Source organism: Protopterus annectens, chromosome 1.part0 (assembly GCF_019279795.1).
Source record: "Protopterus annectens isolate FY-2018-M chromosome 1.part0, PAN1.0, whole genome shotgun sequence".
Classification (NCBI taxonomy): domain Eukaryota; kingdom Metazoa; phylum Chordata; order Ceratodontiformes; family Protopteridae; genus Protopterus; species Protopterus annectens.
This window is the reverse complement of record NC_056725.1, coordinates 1,511,484,345-1,511,499,352: the sequence shown is the minus strand read 5'-3', so window position 1 is coordinate 1,511,499,352 and position 15,008 is coordinate 1,511,484,345. Positions and strand designations below refer to the sequence as shown.

At 33.9% G+C, this 15,008-nt stretch overlaps 1 protein-coding gene across 3 annotated transcripts in view; it reads left to right on the top strand.

Annotated features, from left to right (window-relative positions):
- Positions 1-15,008, top strand: part of ERMARD (ER membrane associated RNA degradation) — a 1,319,361-nt gene that overhangs the window by 701,173 nt on the left and 603,180 nt on the right. For all 3 annotated transcript variants that reach the window (XM_044067775.1, XM_044067770.1, XM_044067782.1), the window contains one exon: positions 8,513-8,542. In XM_044067775.1, the coding sequence (XP_043923710.1) occupies positions 8,513-8,542 (30 nt within the window). The remainder of the gene's footprint in view (positions 1-8,512; positions 8,543-15,008) is intronic.

Genomic DNA, 15,008 nt, shown 5'->3' with positions numbered 1-15,008 from the left:
GGTGCACCTATAGCTACCCCTTTCATCTGCTTGAAGTATTCCCCCTCATAGAAAACAAAATTATTATCCATTACTTAGCTCATGAGATCTTTGGTTAAATCTATTGTGTCAATATCTAGGAAAGTTAAACTTAGCATGCTCTCATAAAAAAAAAAAAAAAAAAAAAGAATTGATGAAAATAAATCAGTAACATCTATTGTAAGTAAAACAATGTCATTAGCCCATAAATTATTCTTTATCCAGTCCAAGAAGTCCCAGGAATCCATAAGAAAATGTTTTACTTTCTTGTAAGTTGGCTTTAGCCACCTATCAATGGCTATACCCAATGAGTATGGCTTAGAATTACGTCCTGAAACTATAGGCCTAAAGGGAAGTTTAATGACATCTTTGTGAATTTTTGGTATTCCAAAAATGGTGGCTATTGCCAGTAATTTCCCTTTAAGAAAGTTAAATAAATCCTGGGACATTCTTTGATCTAACAGGTATCCTTCTAGCAAACAATCAGTACGTCTATAGTTAATATTAATTTCATTAATTGAGACTGGAAGATAAGTCTCATTATTTCTTAAAAGCTCAAACATTACTCTGGAATACTCAAATGAATTGAATAGCACAATCCCCCTACCTTTGTCGGGCTTCATAATCCAAATTGTTTCATCATTCCTTAATTTGTCAAATAATATTTTCTCATCTTTAGTTAAGTTGCTATAAAAAACTTCCTATTTTTTCTTCTACTTTTAAGCTGTATAAATCATCAGTAGTAATTTTTTCTAACATAGCTAATGTTGGATTCATGAGGGGGGGGGTTGAAAGTACTTCTTCTCCTAAAACCACTATTGAATTGGTTACTTTGTCCTTTATTTTTATAAAAAAGAGTTAAATTTAGCTTTCTGAAGTAGAGTTTAATTTCTAAAATGGTGTCAACTAAATTAAAGTTTGTTGAAGGGACAAATTTCAACCCTTTGGAAAAATATAAACATGTTCTGCTGTAATCTCATTGTTAGTATAATTATAAATGTGAAAATCCTTGAAACTCTGTACAGTTATTATTAGTTTTTATCTGTACACACTTGTCATGTTCTGTTTCACTTTGTAATCCAAATGGACAGTGGTGGAAATTTGTTCCGAATCTAGATATCTCTCCTGGACCCACATGAGTCTCTGGAAATTCTGTTTGTAAAAAAAGTTTTTTTTTTGCCCCTCCTTATGTTTAAATTGTTTGTTGGTATAAATTGAACTTGTGTTGGGCCTGTTTTTATCCAAGAGTGACTTAACTGGGTGCACCGTATGATTTGCATATTGGTCTAAATCCCTCTTTAATTTCTTAATCTTTCTATCATGAATTTTACTTGTAGTAAAATTACTCCCATTGGTCAAATATGAGATTGTTTTGTATTTTATTGTCAAGATCCACAAGCAACTGACTAATAGCTAAGTCATTGCATTTAATTAATTTATGCATAATTTCAAATCCAAAACTATCAAAAAGTTCACAAACTTCTCTTATCATAACTTCATCATAATTAAGACCCAAGGGAAACTTAAAAATTCTTAACCCTTTAGGTACAGTCTTGCTCTGAATACATTTTAGTAAGTAAGCATTGTCAAGTTGCAATTGTTTAACTTTAGAAAGCTTTTTCCTCAAATATTAAAATTAAATCCTTCAAAGAATCGCAAGTGACTGTGCTTGAAACAGCATTCACTTTAGAAAAGCAATTGTTAACATTATCAAAATCATAACATTTATCTAAAATAACCTCTAGTCTTTTACCACTGTTTTTGTTGGTAGTTATTTTATCCATTTGACTATCCCCTTTCATTTTATTAGACGCAGTCTTCACTGCAGTAGTAGCGCTCTTAGCAGAAGAATTACTGGTCACTGCCACGTAAGTTTGGGTATAGTACTTTTGGGTCTTGTGCTGCATCTTTCGTATTCTTCTTGAAGTGAATTAGTCACTTTGTTGGCCATAGTTTCTGCCATATAATGCATTCATTGTGAAAAAAAACAATGAATCCTTCCTCAGTCCATTGAATTACCATGTTCTCCATTCATAGCTAACACAGAAGAAGTGCCAGGCATCCAGGTCTCATTCATAACATTTCCTGTTTGGGAAAATAAATCAGTGAGGCGAGTGAGTTCCCCTTTGAGAATTTCCAACTCTGAATGTGATTAAACTCCTCACAGGGGAGAATATAGATGGAATATCATCAAGTGAGTTCATATTAGTCCACCAACATAAAAAAGAAAAAAAATTGACTAACCCACAAAGAATGTACATCGTAGGTGCCAAAAAGCTAAAACAACTAAATAAATATAAGAAATGAACCGGACCAGAAGGATCTCGATAGACTTAAAAACACTTTTTAATTAAAACTGTTATTGTAACCTAAAAACAGTGCTCTCTCATACCCCCTAGATTGTAGTGATTCTGTGGGTTGTGTCAAATCTACACCCAAAAATGGTTTGTATTTATTGCCCCATTGTGACAAAATATAATCTTTGTTTCACAAACCAGGGGCATAGGATAGCCTCTTGATCAAAACATTTTTAACTATCAATTTTACTTCCACCGTGACATCCTCAAAGTCAGAGGTCATTCTTGCTGCCCCAATCATTTAACCTTTGACTATACTCTTTTTTTGACTAAGTGGATGGTTGCTGTTATACTGTAAATAAAAATTGCTAAATGTGGGTTTACTATATAATCTGGACTTAAAACCATCACCTGTATTGATAATAGTTGTGTCCAAAAAATTAATACTTTTAAAACTGTAAGTGTGAATGAACCTTAAAAATTCTGATGAACTGTTCAGATGAGTCATGATATTTTCAGTTTCTTGAACAGGTCCCTTCCATAAAATAAATATATTGTCAGGGAATCTCACATATAAATGTATAAATTCTTTGAAACTATCCTTAGAATGGTGCACCTATAGCTACCCCTTTCATCTGCTTGAAGTATTCCCCCTCATAGAAAACAAAATTATTATCCATTACTTAGCTCATGAGATCTTTGGTTAAATCTATTGTGTCAATATCTAGGAAAGTTAAACTTAGCATGCTCTCATAAAAAAAAAAAAAAAAAAAAAGAATTGATGAAAATAAATCAGTAACATCTATTGTAAGTAAAACAATGTCATTAGCCCATAAATTATTCTTTATCCAGTCCAAGAAGTCCCAGGAATCCATAAGAAAATGTTTTACTTTCTTGTAAGTTGGCTTTAGCCACCTATCAATGGCTATACCCAATGAGTATGGCTTAGAATTACGTCCTGAAACTATAGGCCTAAAGGGAAGTTTAATGACATCTTTGTGAATTTTTGGTATTCCAAAAATGGTGGCTATTGCCAGTAATTTCCCTTTAAGAAAGTTAAATAAATCCTGGGACATTCTTTGATCTAACAGGTATCCTTCTAGCAAACAATCAGTACGTCTATAGTTAATATTAATTTCATTAATTGAGACTGGAAGATAAGTCTCATTATTTCTTAAAAGCTCAAACATTACTCTGGAATACTCAAATGAATTGAATAGCACAATCCCCCTACCTTTGTCGGGCTTCATAATCCAAATTGTTTCATCATTCCTTAATTTGTCAAATAATATTTTCTCATCTTTAGTTAAGTTGCTATAAAAAACTTCCTATTTTTTCTTCTACTTTTAAGCTGTATAAATCATCAGTAGTAATTTTTTCTAACATAGCTAATGTTGGATTCATGAGGGGGGGGGGTTGAAAGTACTTCTTCTCCTAAAACCACTATTGAATTGGTTACTTTGTCCTTTATTTTTATAAAAAAGAGTTAAATTTAGCTTTCTGAAGTAGAGTTTAATTTCTAAAATGGTGTCAACTAAATTAAAGTTTGTTGAAGGGACAAATTTCAACCCTTTGGAAAAATATAAACATGTTCTGCTGTAATCTCATTGTTAGTATAATTATAAATGTGAAAATCCTTGAAACTCTGTACAGTTATTATTAGTTTTTATCTGTACACACTTGTCATGTTCTGTTTCACTTTGTAATCCAAATGGACAGTGGTGGAAATTTGTTCCGAATCTAGATATCTCTCCTGGACCCACATGAGTCTCTGGAAATTCTGTTTGTAAAAAAAGTTTTTTTTTTGCCCCTCCTTATGTTTAAATTGTTTGTTGGTATAAATTGAACTTGTGTTGGGCCTGTTTTTATCCAAGAGTGACTTAACTGGGTGCACCGTATGATTTGCATATTGGTCTAAATCCCTCTTTAATTTCTTAATCTTTCTATCATGAATTTTACTTGTAGTAAAATTACTCCCATTGGTCAAATATGAGATTGTTTTGTATTTTATTGTCAAGATCCACAAGCAACTGACTAATAGCTAAGTCATTACATTTAATTAATTTATGCATAATTTCAAATCCAAAACTATCAAAAAGTTCACAAACTTCTCTTATCATAACTTCATCATAATTAAGACCCAAGGGAAACTTAAAAATTCTTAACCCTTTAGGTACAGTCTTGCTCTGAATACATTTTAGTAAGTAAGCATTGTCAAGTTGCAATTGTTTAACTTTAGAAAGCTTTTTCCTCAAATATTAAAATTAAATCCTTCAAAGAATCGCAAGTGACTGTGCTTGAAACAGCATTCACTTTAGAAAAGCAATTGCTAACATTATCAAAATCATAACATTTATCTAAAATAACCTCTAGTCTTTTACCACTGTTTTTGTTGGTAGTTATTTTATCCATTTGACTATCCCCTTTCATTTTATTAGACGCAGTCTTCACTGCAGTAGTAGCGCTCTTAGCAGAAGAATTACTGGTCACTGCCACGTAAGTTTGGGTATAGTACATTTGGGTCTTGTGCTGCATCTTTCGTATTCTTCTTGAAGTGAATTAGTCACTTTGTTGGCCATAGTTTCTGCCATATAATGCATTCATTGTGAAAAAAAACAATGAATCCTTCCTCAGTCCATTGAATTACCATGTTCTCCATTCATAGCTAACACAGAAGAAGAGCCAGGCATCCAGGTCTCATTCATAACATTTCCTGTTTGGGAAAATAAATCAGTGAGGCGAGTGAGTTCCCCTTTGAGAATTTCCAACTCTGAATGTGATTAAACTCCTCACAGGGGAGAATATAGATGGAATATCATCAAGTGAGTTCATATTAGTCCACCAACATAAAAAAGAAAAAAAATTGACTAACCCACAAAGAATGTACATCGTAGGTGCCAAAAAGCTAAAACAACTAAATAAATATAAGAAATGAACCGGACCAGAAGGATCTCGATAGACTTAAAAACACTTTTTAATTAAAACTGTTATTTTAAGAAAATAAACAAAGTAAAAATAGATTTGATTAAGCACTTTCATTCATTGACTTGGACTTGATCAGAATCAAGGCTGAAATAACACATCATCAACAAAACACGGTCAAGGATCACTTTTATTAGAGGAAATTGTTTGACAAAAGGAGCAGTGCTGAAGTGCTGCCACTGTCCCACCTTCTATTTAGACAAAACTAATAGGGCCTTTAAGAGCAGGATTTATGAACATATATATCAAATAAAAAAAAAATAACAGTGCCCTATTTAAACACCTGTCCATTAGCAAAACATGTTCTTGCTTTAGATTTGCTCTTTAAGAACAAGTAAAAAGTAACCATAGAGATGGCAACTTGAATACACTCCTCGAAGTAAGGGAAATTAAATGGCAGATTAAATTGGGTCCTAATTTCCCTCCAGGCATTAATGATGTTATTAATTTGCAGCCTATCCTTAAGATAAGATCTAATAAATGTCTATAACATATTATATCTCTGGTGAACACTGCATACAATCTGGTGTTTTTAATTGTAACCCCTTGTGAAGTCTGATTTTACTTTGAATAGGGTTCCTTTAAATGTTAATTGTGTTATGCATCAGTTGTTAATTGATCATTTTTAAGAGTATAAAAGTGATGATGTGTTATTTCAGCCTTGATTCTGATGAAGTCCAAGTCAATGGATGGAAGCGCTTAATCAAGTCTATTTTTACTTTGGTTATTTTCTTAAAATAACAGCTTTAATTAAAAAAGTGTTTTTAAGTCAATAGTGAGCCTGCTGGTCGGGTGAGTTGCTTATGTTTATTTAGTTAATGCAGGAAAAAACTTCCTTCATTCCTTTACAGAGAGCAGCATATAGCTTTTTTTTTTTTTTTTTTTTAATTATTTTTTTTTTTTGCACCTCACACTGTATGGTGTCCCCAGTCTGTAGCCCATTCATTCCAAATGGAGCGAGTGTTGTTCCCAGCCCATTTGCTCCCTGTAAAGTGAGAATCAATCATGGAACAATCATCCTGGCAGCCATTAGGGCATTTGATAGATGTAGACTATCCCTGTCTTTGCTGGTAACCTGAGCTTTGTCACCACTAAGAGATCACTTACGGCCCTGATATGAAGGTTTGCCCACTCGTTGACATGCCTTCACAATGGTAAATATAACTCATTTTATATGCAGTGCTTATATAATAGCCTTAATTGTATGCTGTTGTAAACATCTGGTTACTTTCTTGAATAAAATGAACCACACATCATAGGTGCATTTTCTTTTCTTTCATGGCTTTCATAATCTTTTTTTTTTTTAAACAAAAAAATCTTTATTACATTATCACTTATGACATAGGCAATCATACATTTATATAAATGAAAGCAAACCATATTAACTTAATCGTAGTTGCAAGCATAATACATCACAAACTATATATATTGTCATACTTTTAGTTGCAAACATTATATACATCACTTATACTCTACCCAGTCATTGTCAAACATTACATAGCTCATTCATATCCTGCCTTCTTTTAAACCTTATTCCTCTCCTGTATGTATTGTTCCCACAATTTCCATTTTTTTCTGTGTAATTTGCTCCTACCCTTTTCTAAAGATTTCAATTCCAGTTGTTTTATCTCTTTTACTATATTCACTACTTCTAGTAGAGTTTGGTTAGGCTTTGATTTCTATTTTCTAGTAACTGCTTTTTTGGCAGCCACCATAATTAAACTCAATAAAGCCTTTCTGTGTCTAGGTAATTCCAATGTTGTGTCATAGCTCAGAAAAATCATTTTCATAGATACACCAATTTGCTCACTCACTATCTCTGATAAAGTAGTCTGCAGGTGATCTTTAAGGTACAACGCGTCATTATACTTCCAGACAATGTGTTCCCAGTTATTTATTTCTTCCTCATCATGCCTCCAACATTTGCTATTTACCTGAGGAAAATTCTCTGGAGTCTACTTGGGGTATAAAAATACCTAGGTAAACATTTTGAAGCTAAAATCTTGAATCTAGATTTTGTTGCATATTTGGGAGACATGCATATATCCCACCATTGTTTGTGAATTGCTTATCCAGACTCTCTTCCTAATCCTTTCTAACCTCCTCTGATTGATTTTTATAGTTATTATTTCTAATCTAAGTTATTGATACTTGTGTCTTTGTAGACTTTGGCTTACTAACTTACTCATTGTTGTCATAAGAATGCTTGCTAGTGCTTTGTTGTGTGTTCGTTACAATATGGGTGAAGTACTGCAGCTTGTACTAAAACATCTGCAGTCTGTTTTAGTACATTATATGACAACATTTGCATGCTTTACTCCTTTTCTGTATTTTGGAATGTGAATAAAGCTCTGGACCCTTATTTCAGATTTGATTGATTTTTCTTATCTTGTTTGCTAGGCATCTTATTATTGTGACGTGATGTTGGGAAATCTTTATCACCTAGTGCAGAATGCAGTGGCTCAGGTGCCAGTTCTCTGTAGAGTATATTAAGTCCTTAGGAGTCAATGACTAGCCCATTGGTTTAGAAGCAGTGTGTCCATCTTTGCTACTGGTAACAAGAGTTTAATTAATTACTTTAGTGGGCTTGCTGGAGGAAGAGAGAAGTGAGCAACCAGCTCCTGCTTTTCTTCCTCAGGGAGCGACTCAAGTAATATACTTTTGAGGGTGAATCCTGATGGTTGTTTGATGTCATTTCCCAAGGTGTGTTCTCTGAGCAGGGCACAATAGGTATGAGAAGGAATGTTCATGCCTCTACACCTCTTGGATCCATTGCAGGTTGTTTACATGCTCATTAAATGGTTAGTGAAAAACATTTGAAATTTGGCGTCTACATATTGCAGTGTTGAGGACTGTTTATCGGCAGATGCAATAACTGATGTAGTTTCTAGACAGTGTAGAGTTTAGTTCATATTTTGATGGGAAGAACTAATGGTTGTACAAGTTTGATATTTTCTGTAGCTTTTCTATTGCAATATCAGCTTGCATTTGAATCTATGGCACACAAATTAAATTTACCCTTGCATTTTTAGTGTGGGATATGGCAAAAAAATTTAGAAAGATCATTGTCAGCAAATTAAACTTTATGCTTTACACTGCTTTATTTTTTCTACCACATTTTGATTAGATTTTTCACCTCTGCTAGAATGTTATGTTTTATTAATACTATTAAACTGTCTTTATTTATTAATGTAAAATAATTTTTCTGTTTTCAGTCCACAACCCTTTACACAACATTTGATGAGGTAAGCAATTTATTATTGTTTTTTAATGTTTTAAGTCCCAATGACAACTGTTGCTTTGTTCTGTATCTTGTTGCTTGTATTAGTTTAACATCCATGTAATACTAGTGTTGTTTCCTTACCAGCAAAGTAGAATTCTGATTTTATGGTCACTGTCTCAGTTTTGCTTTTAATAGTTCAACATCAAGTGTTATTAAATGCTTCAATCACTCTGAAATATAGCTATAGACACCCACCTTTTCGTTCTAGATCAAGATATCAATTGCAATGTTTTCAGGAGCGGCAAAATATAGTAGATTTTATATAGTAGATGTCTTTGTCCATCTTTTCTACTTTTCTAATATTTGCTGAATAAAACATATACTGCTTACTTCCCCTCCCAGCTACAAACGTTTTCTAGGGTATCCCCAGTTAACTAACATAGCACTGCACATCTTTAGGTATGGCTGTCACCATATGGATGGGAAAGCAAAATTCTTTTTTATATTCTTTATCATTCAGCAAAATAAACTGTCTCATTTCCAAAAATCTGCCACTAATGCAATGCTATGCTATGTTTAATCCGGTCTTTCTACCGTATTGAACAATTATCAGTTTGCATTTTCTTATTCTATAAACTATCCAGTCGGAAGACAGGGTAACACTCCTGCCATTGCAGTACTTATATCCAGAACTGTCTTCTCTTCAGTAATCAGACCAAACCTCCATACTTTCTGTTTGACTTGAGCCAGCTGAAGAAACTCCCATTTGACTAAACTGGATTATATGTAAGGAAAGATTTGCAAACTGAACCCAAGATCTGCTACTTTGCCATATGTTTGGGTCAAGCAATACATACTTCCAGTCTTCAGAGGTTCATTTAACACAGGTCATTAACCCTGAATGTTTATTCCCTTAGACAGGTATATTAACTCATTCACACTTGGTAGATGTGGAGTGCGCATCACTAGCATTCTGGTTATATTCATATATTCCTGAGCATTTTTAAAATTAAGATTACTGATAAAAGATAAACAAATATAAACGTCTTATGATCAGTGTTTTTTAAGTATAAATGCTAGTATTGTTTAGCAAAAAAAAAGTTTTGTACAGTGATAAAAATCAAACACCTTTAAAGTCTTTACATTGGTACTATGCATAAAAAAAACAAGACTTATAATTTTCTCTAGCATTTCAAAAATTGTCCCTGTCTTGAAAACTGTAGAGCCTAGAGGCATAGTATTGCCAGCACCATGTTTAGCCAGACTTAATCGTTCATATAATGCCAAGATATTTATTTCTGGGTGCTTGATTTTTGAAATGTTTACAGAGGTATAAAATACTATGCTTGTATCCTAATTAAAGGTGTAAATAACACAGTATTTCTCAAGCTGTGCAACTTTGCGTGCACTTTTGAGTGTCAATTTTCTTCAGGATTATATAAGGCTCTTACCAGTACCACACAGTGGTTTATAAGTCATCTGCATTTGACAGTATTAATAAAAAATTCATAGTGCTGAATAGCGATATATACAGTGCAGTGTGTTATACATTGGCAATGGCATTGTACTTTTCTGTTTTCCACTATGACATTTCATACTTTGCCCTTTAATAGTAACTAAAATAAATAAATAATTGCTTAGTTATGAAAATATTAATGGAAATCTAAAAGTATGTATAATAAGTTGCAAACAGTGTTTAATATCATAGACACATAATCTTAGTGTCATTTTGTTCTCATAGTTTGCTCTTTCAGATGCTAACTCACTCAAGCCTAAAATGCTTTTTTGTATACCTCCAGTTCACATCCATACTGCCTTATGGCATCCAGAACATTTTTGTGTCTAGCTTCTTTAATTAAGTGACTTACCAGCTAGTAATAGGCAGTATTAGAAAGTGCAAGGAGTTATTAACAAAGTAACACTAAGATTGTTAGTCTATGATGTCTTGCAGTGGAGAAATGAATTCTTGTTTACCATTAATTATTCATATTTTCATATTTATTTTCATACTTTCATAACTGAGAGACCTATATTTTACTGAGGTGTATGGTATTGTGGTATGAGACAACAATGTGAGAGATAGAGCGGTTTACTGAAAATGCTTGTTTATATCACACTTAACTGCAAATATTGCTAATTGTTAAATATGAAAATTAATATTTCCATATGTACTTAGCAGTTCGAAAAACAACTGACTTACAAACTGTTGCATAACATAAGGTGAAGAAAACTTTCTTTGATATTTGCATTGTAAGTTTCACGTCTTGAGAAATATTAATTATTATTTGTATTGCTAATTATACAATTAAACATATATTTTCATATTTCTGTAAATATCTCAATAAGCATGGAAGTAATTTCTTATTGTCACATGAATGCTTTTATCTAGTTAAAATGTTCTAACAATGTATGTCTAGGTTGTTTAGTTTTCAAGATATGAACAATTGTTTGTGAACGTTTAGAAAAATACAGTTGGGGGGTGTCCATTATAATATATTACAATATTTGTGGAAAAGACTATGAATGCATTGACTATTATCACTGTAAAGAATACATTTTACAGATAACATTGGTATCTGTACAGTTATAATAGCTCTTATCACTCACACAGTATTTAAATTTGTTTATCTTACGAATTTTAAGTTTATTTTTCAGAAAATGCTCTGGAGTGAAAGATGTCTATAGGCTGCTATAGGTGTGACATTCCACACAGTATAGGTGATGATTAGTTACTTGGTAAGTCACTTGACTATGGAGACCGACCAGCTCCAGTCAATATCATGACACCATAAGTACATATAGTTGTCAAGCAGAATTACACCAAAAGGTATTCTTGGTGTGAATAAGTTAACTGCCCACTGGCACAGACAGTACAGGCCACTAAGAAAAATATAACATTGGAAAATACCTAGTAACCAAGAGAAATGTTGATATTATCACAATTATTGCCATTCCTTACTTTTCTTCAAAGACTCTTTCAAGATTGGCTGCAGGTTTTACTTGTAGCATTAATAAAATCAGGGAATAGAATAATCCTTCTATGTGCTACCTGCCCCTTTGGCATGAAAAAGGCCAGTGTACACGATATCAGCCTTAACAGTATATGATGCCTTGGGCTGTGACCTGCACCTGCCATACGTGTATAACCTTTACAGTGTATAGCTGGAGAGGAAAGTTATGACCACTGTCTTCTCAGGATTACACCCTCTTCCTTTTAAGCTCAGTGTCTTGCAGTGTTATCTTCCCAACAGTATACGAATTTTGGCTTGCACTGTTTCACACTATGGCAGAAACAGTGATTTCCAAGAGCAGCTAATAATACTTTTCAGAAGTACCACCCTACTCTATGGTGCCAGACTGGTATAAGCAAAACCAGACTGACATTCTAAGGTAACAATTGCTAAATATTCTCAAAATAAACAATCTGTAACATATTAGTTTATGGTTGCCATACAAAAGCAGCCTAATTCCACCCCCCCCCCCAAAAAAAATGTTATATTTCACCAGGCTTGTTTAAATAGTCCCATAGACGTTATTAGTTCCCAGACCCAAGATTTTATAATTGTATAATGACATATTTTACTTAAAATTATGCCAAACACAATGATAATTATGTGTATTAAAGCACAGCTCCTTGTTCAGTGAAATTCAAATAAAAAATGTTCAGTTTTCAGCAGAACAAATGCTATCATCTAGCTGTGGCTACATCTATTACAGTCTAACAGGATGACTGAAACTGGTTATTGATAACTGGTAAATTTACTTGGTAGTTGAAGAAGTGCAGGCAGCTATGCGTGCATGTGTGCATTGTGTCCCATGTGAGGCAGGGTGTAACTCTGCTTTTTTAATTGTTTGTGTCTTTCGGCTTTTCCTGGTTAGGGATAGCCACAGCGGAACTCCGGTCCGCTAATGATTGGCAGTTGATTTTTACGTACCGGCTTGCCAGGCCTGACGCACAACCTTCAATGAAGGTATACCTATTCACACATGTCTCCACGCAGAAGACACTCTAGCTGAGAATCGAACCAGACAGCGTCTTACTGTGAGGCAACAACGCTACCGCAGCACCACCACTCTACTCTTTTAATATCCATGCAAAAGGCTTTTTCAGAATTCTTTCACTGCTTCCACCCTTGTTGATAGCTTGTCAGTACTTGAGAGAAAGAGAGGCCATTTAAGTGGAATATAATTATTAGGAGAAAGGGACATTTTACTTGCTGATAATGCATAGGGTATCCCAGAGTAGATCAACATTGGCAGATATTCATCTAGCACTGAATCCTGTGACATACTTACCCCTTCTGCATTCAGTCTATGTCCCTTGACTCTTCCAGTTCTTCCTGTGCCAGCATTTTAAATATGTGCCATAGGGATGCCTTTAATTAGAAAAGTACAGCCCTTTTTTATGGTAGTGTTGCTTTTCTGATTGAAAATAGCATGTGAAACACTGTGCCTTGGTGTGTGTGTGCGTGTGTGTGTTTGGGAAAACAGTTTCATTCTCAGTACCTTTGCAACATCCATGATGAAAAGCAATTATATGTTCCCTAGTTCTGCACAGATTTTTTGCAAGTATCACACCTTTACATTTACCTGTTCCTTTTGCATAGAAAGAGCTAACGTACACAGCTCAACCCGTAATCATGTTAAGAAGCAATATATCTTACTTATGTTAACTAACTCCTAGTCCTGAAAATCTCAGGAATACTTCTACCAGCAGTGCCAAGGTAAACATGGAGTCTTCTAGATCTGCAGGTAGCAGTAAGCTGTCATCTGCAGATTTTAATTTAATCTCATCTCCCTCTAGGTTGACTTGCTTTATACCCACATGCCTATGAATAGCAGCTGCCAAAGACTCAGTGGCAAGAAGAAAAAACTGTGGTCACAGTAGGCACCTTTTTCACATCAGATTGAGATCAAAAGGGTTGTAATAAACATCCATTTACAAGCACTGAAGCATATAGCTTTTTGCTAAACTCTCTTATACCGCCCAAAGATGGAGCTACTGTACCTCTCAGAAGCTTTTTTTTGTCCAGAAAAGTGCTATTTCTTGTTTTTTTCCTTGCTCAATTCATGACTGTTAGAATAGTCCAAAGATGTTACTCACTAACTCTTCCTTTTTTATAAAATCACTTTATGCTTCACAAATTAACAGAGGGGAGTCTTTGTAATCTTTTTGCTCAGATCCTGGCAGAAATCTTAACATCACCTGAGAGAAGTGCTGTTGGTCTATAAATGTTTCATTACTCTGCTTGTTTCTGTTTGTGTAGAACAGTGATCAGGGCATCACTAGATAGGAAAGGGACAGCCTTCCTCTGTGGTAAACTGTTGAAGTATTTGGCCAAAAGAGGTCTGTTTTTACAAAAATGTATACCTATGCCACCCAGGTTTGCTACAATCCCTACGTTTAGATTTTCATTTACAAATTGAGCCTTTCTAGTGAAATTGGTGTGCATAAGTGTTATTAATCTTTGTCTGAAGTTACATTTAAATTTAGATCTTGAATAAAACCCTGAATTTCTTCTCTCTTTACTTGCCTCTGGTCTTTATAAAAAAGCTCATAAAAGTCTGTTATGAAATTTATCCATGTCTTGGTTTTGGTATGCATAATCTTCTGGAATTCTATCAACTCACATATTACCATTTCACCCTTTTTTTTAAACATTTCATGTGATGTTTGTCATCAGCCCACTGAAATATCTTTGATCTCTACAAAGCTTATTCTTTTCTTTCCTCCAATTTCACTAATGCTTGCTTTCATCCTTTGGAGCAGTCCAACAGATCATTGTTATACACATTTTCCCCCTACATATAGTGTACCAGTTTGTTGTTGTGGTTGCTATGAAACCCTTTCCTTCATGTTGCAGTAACTTGTTCTTTCATTTTTGAAACTATGTTTGTGTATCTAACACTGTTCTTGGAAGTAACGCACAGTCTTCCTGTATCCTTAGCTGCAGTGTCCCCACTTGGTTTAGGTGCAGCTTGAACCAGATCTTGTAAATGGTGGCACAGTTCTATTTGATTTAATATTCGTGGATTTAAACTCAGTGTTTTTTTTTTTCAAAAAAGAAATCTATTAAGGACAATTCAATATCAAAGTATTATGGTCTGAAATAAGATTGTAAATATTTGTAATATGTAAAACAGCATGAAGTCGATTTTGTGATGCCTATGAATAATCAGTTACGCTTGTGACATTATTCTGTGGAGATATATAAGTAAATTGATGTGCACACATTTTATTCTGTATGTCATAAGCTAAAAAATATACACATCTGCTGCAATGCAAAATAAATTTTTTCATGCTATTCCTCCTACCTTCTGTTCTGTGGATTCAAAGCTAAATTAAAATGATAATACATTAACAGGATGTTCACTAGTAATAGAATGTACTTTTAAATTCAGAAAGAAACCCTCACTGTTCTGATTCAGACAGTAGATATTGCAAAGTGTTGGCTCCCTTAGTGGAGTTTCTTATTGTTGGATAAAAC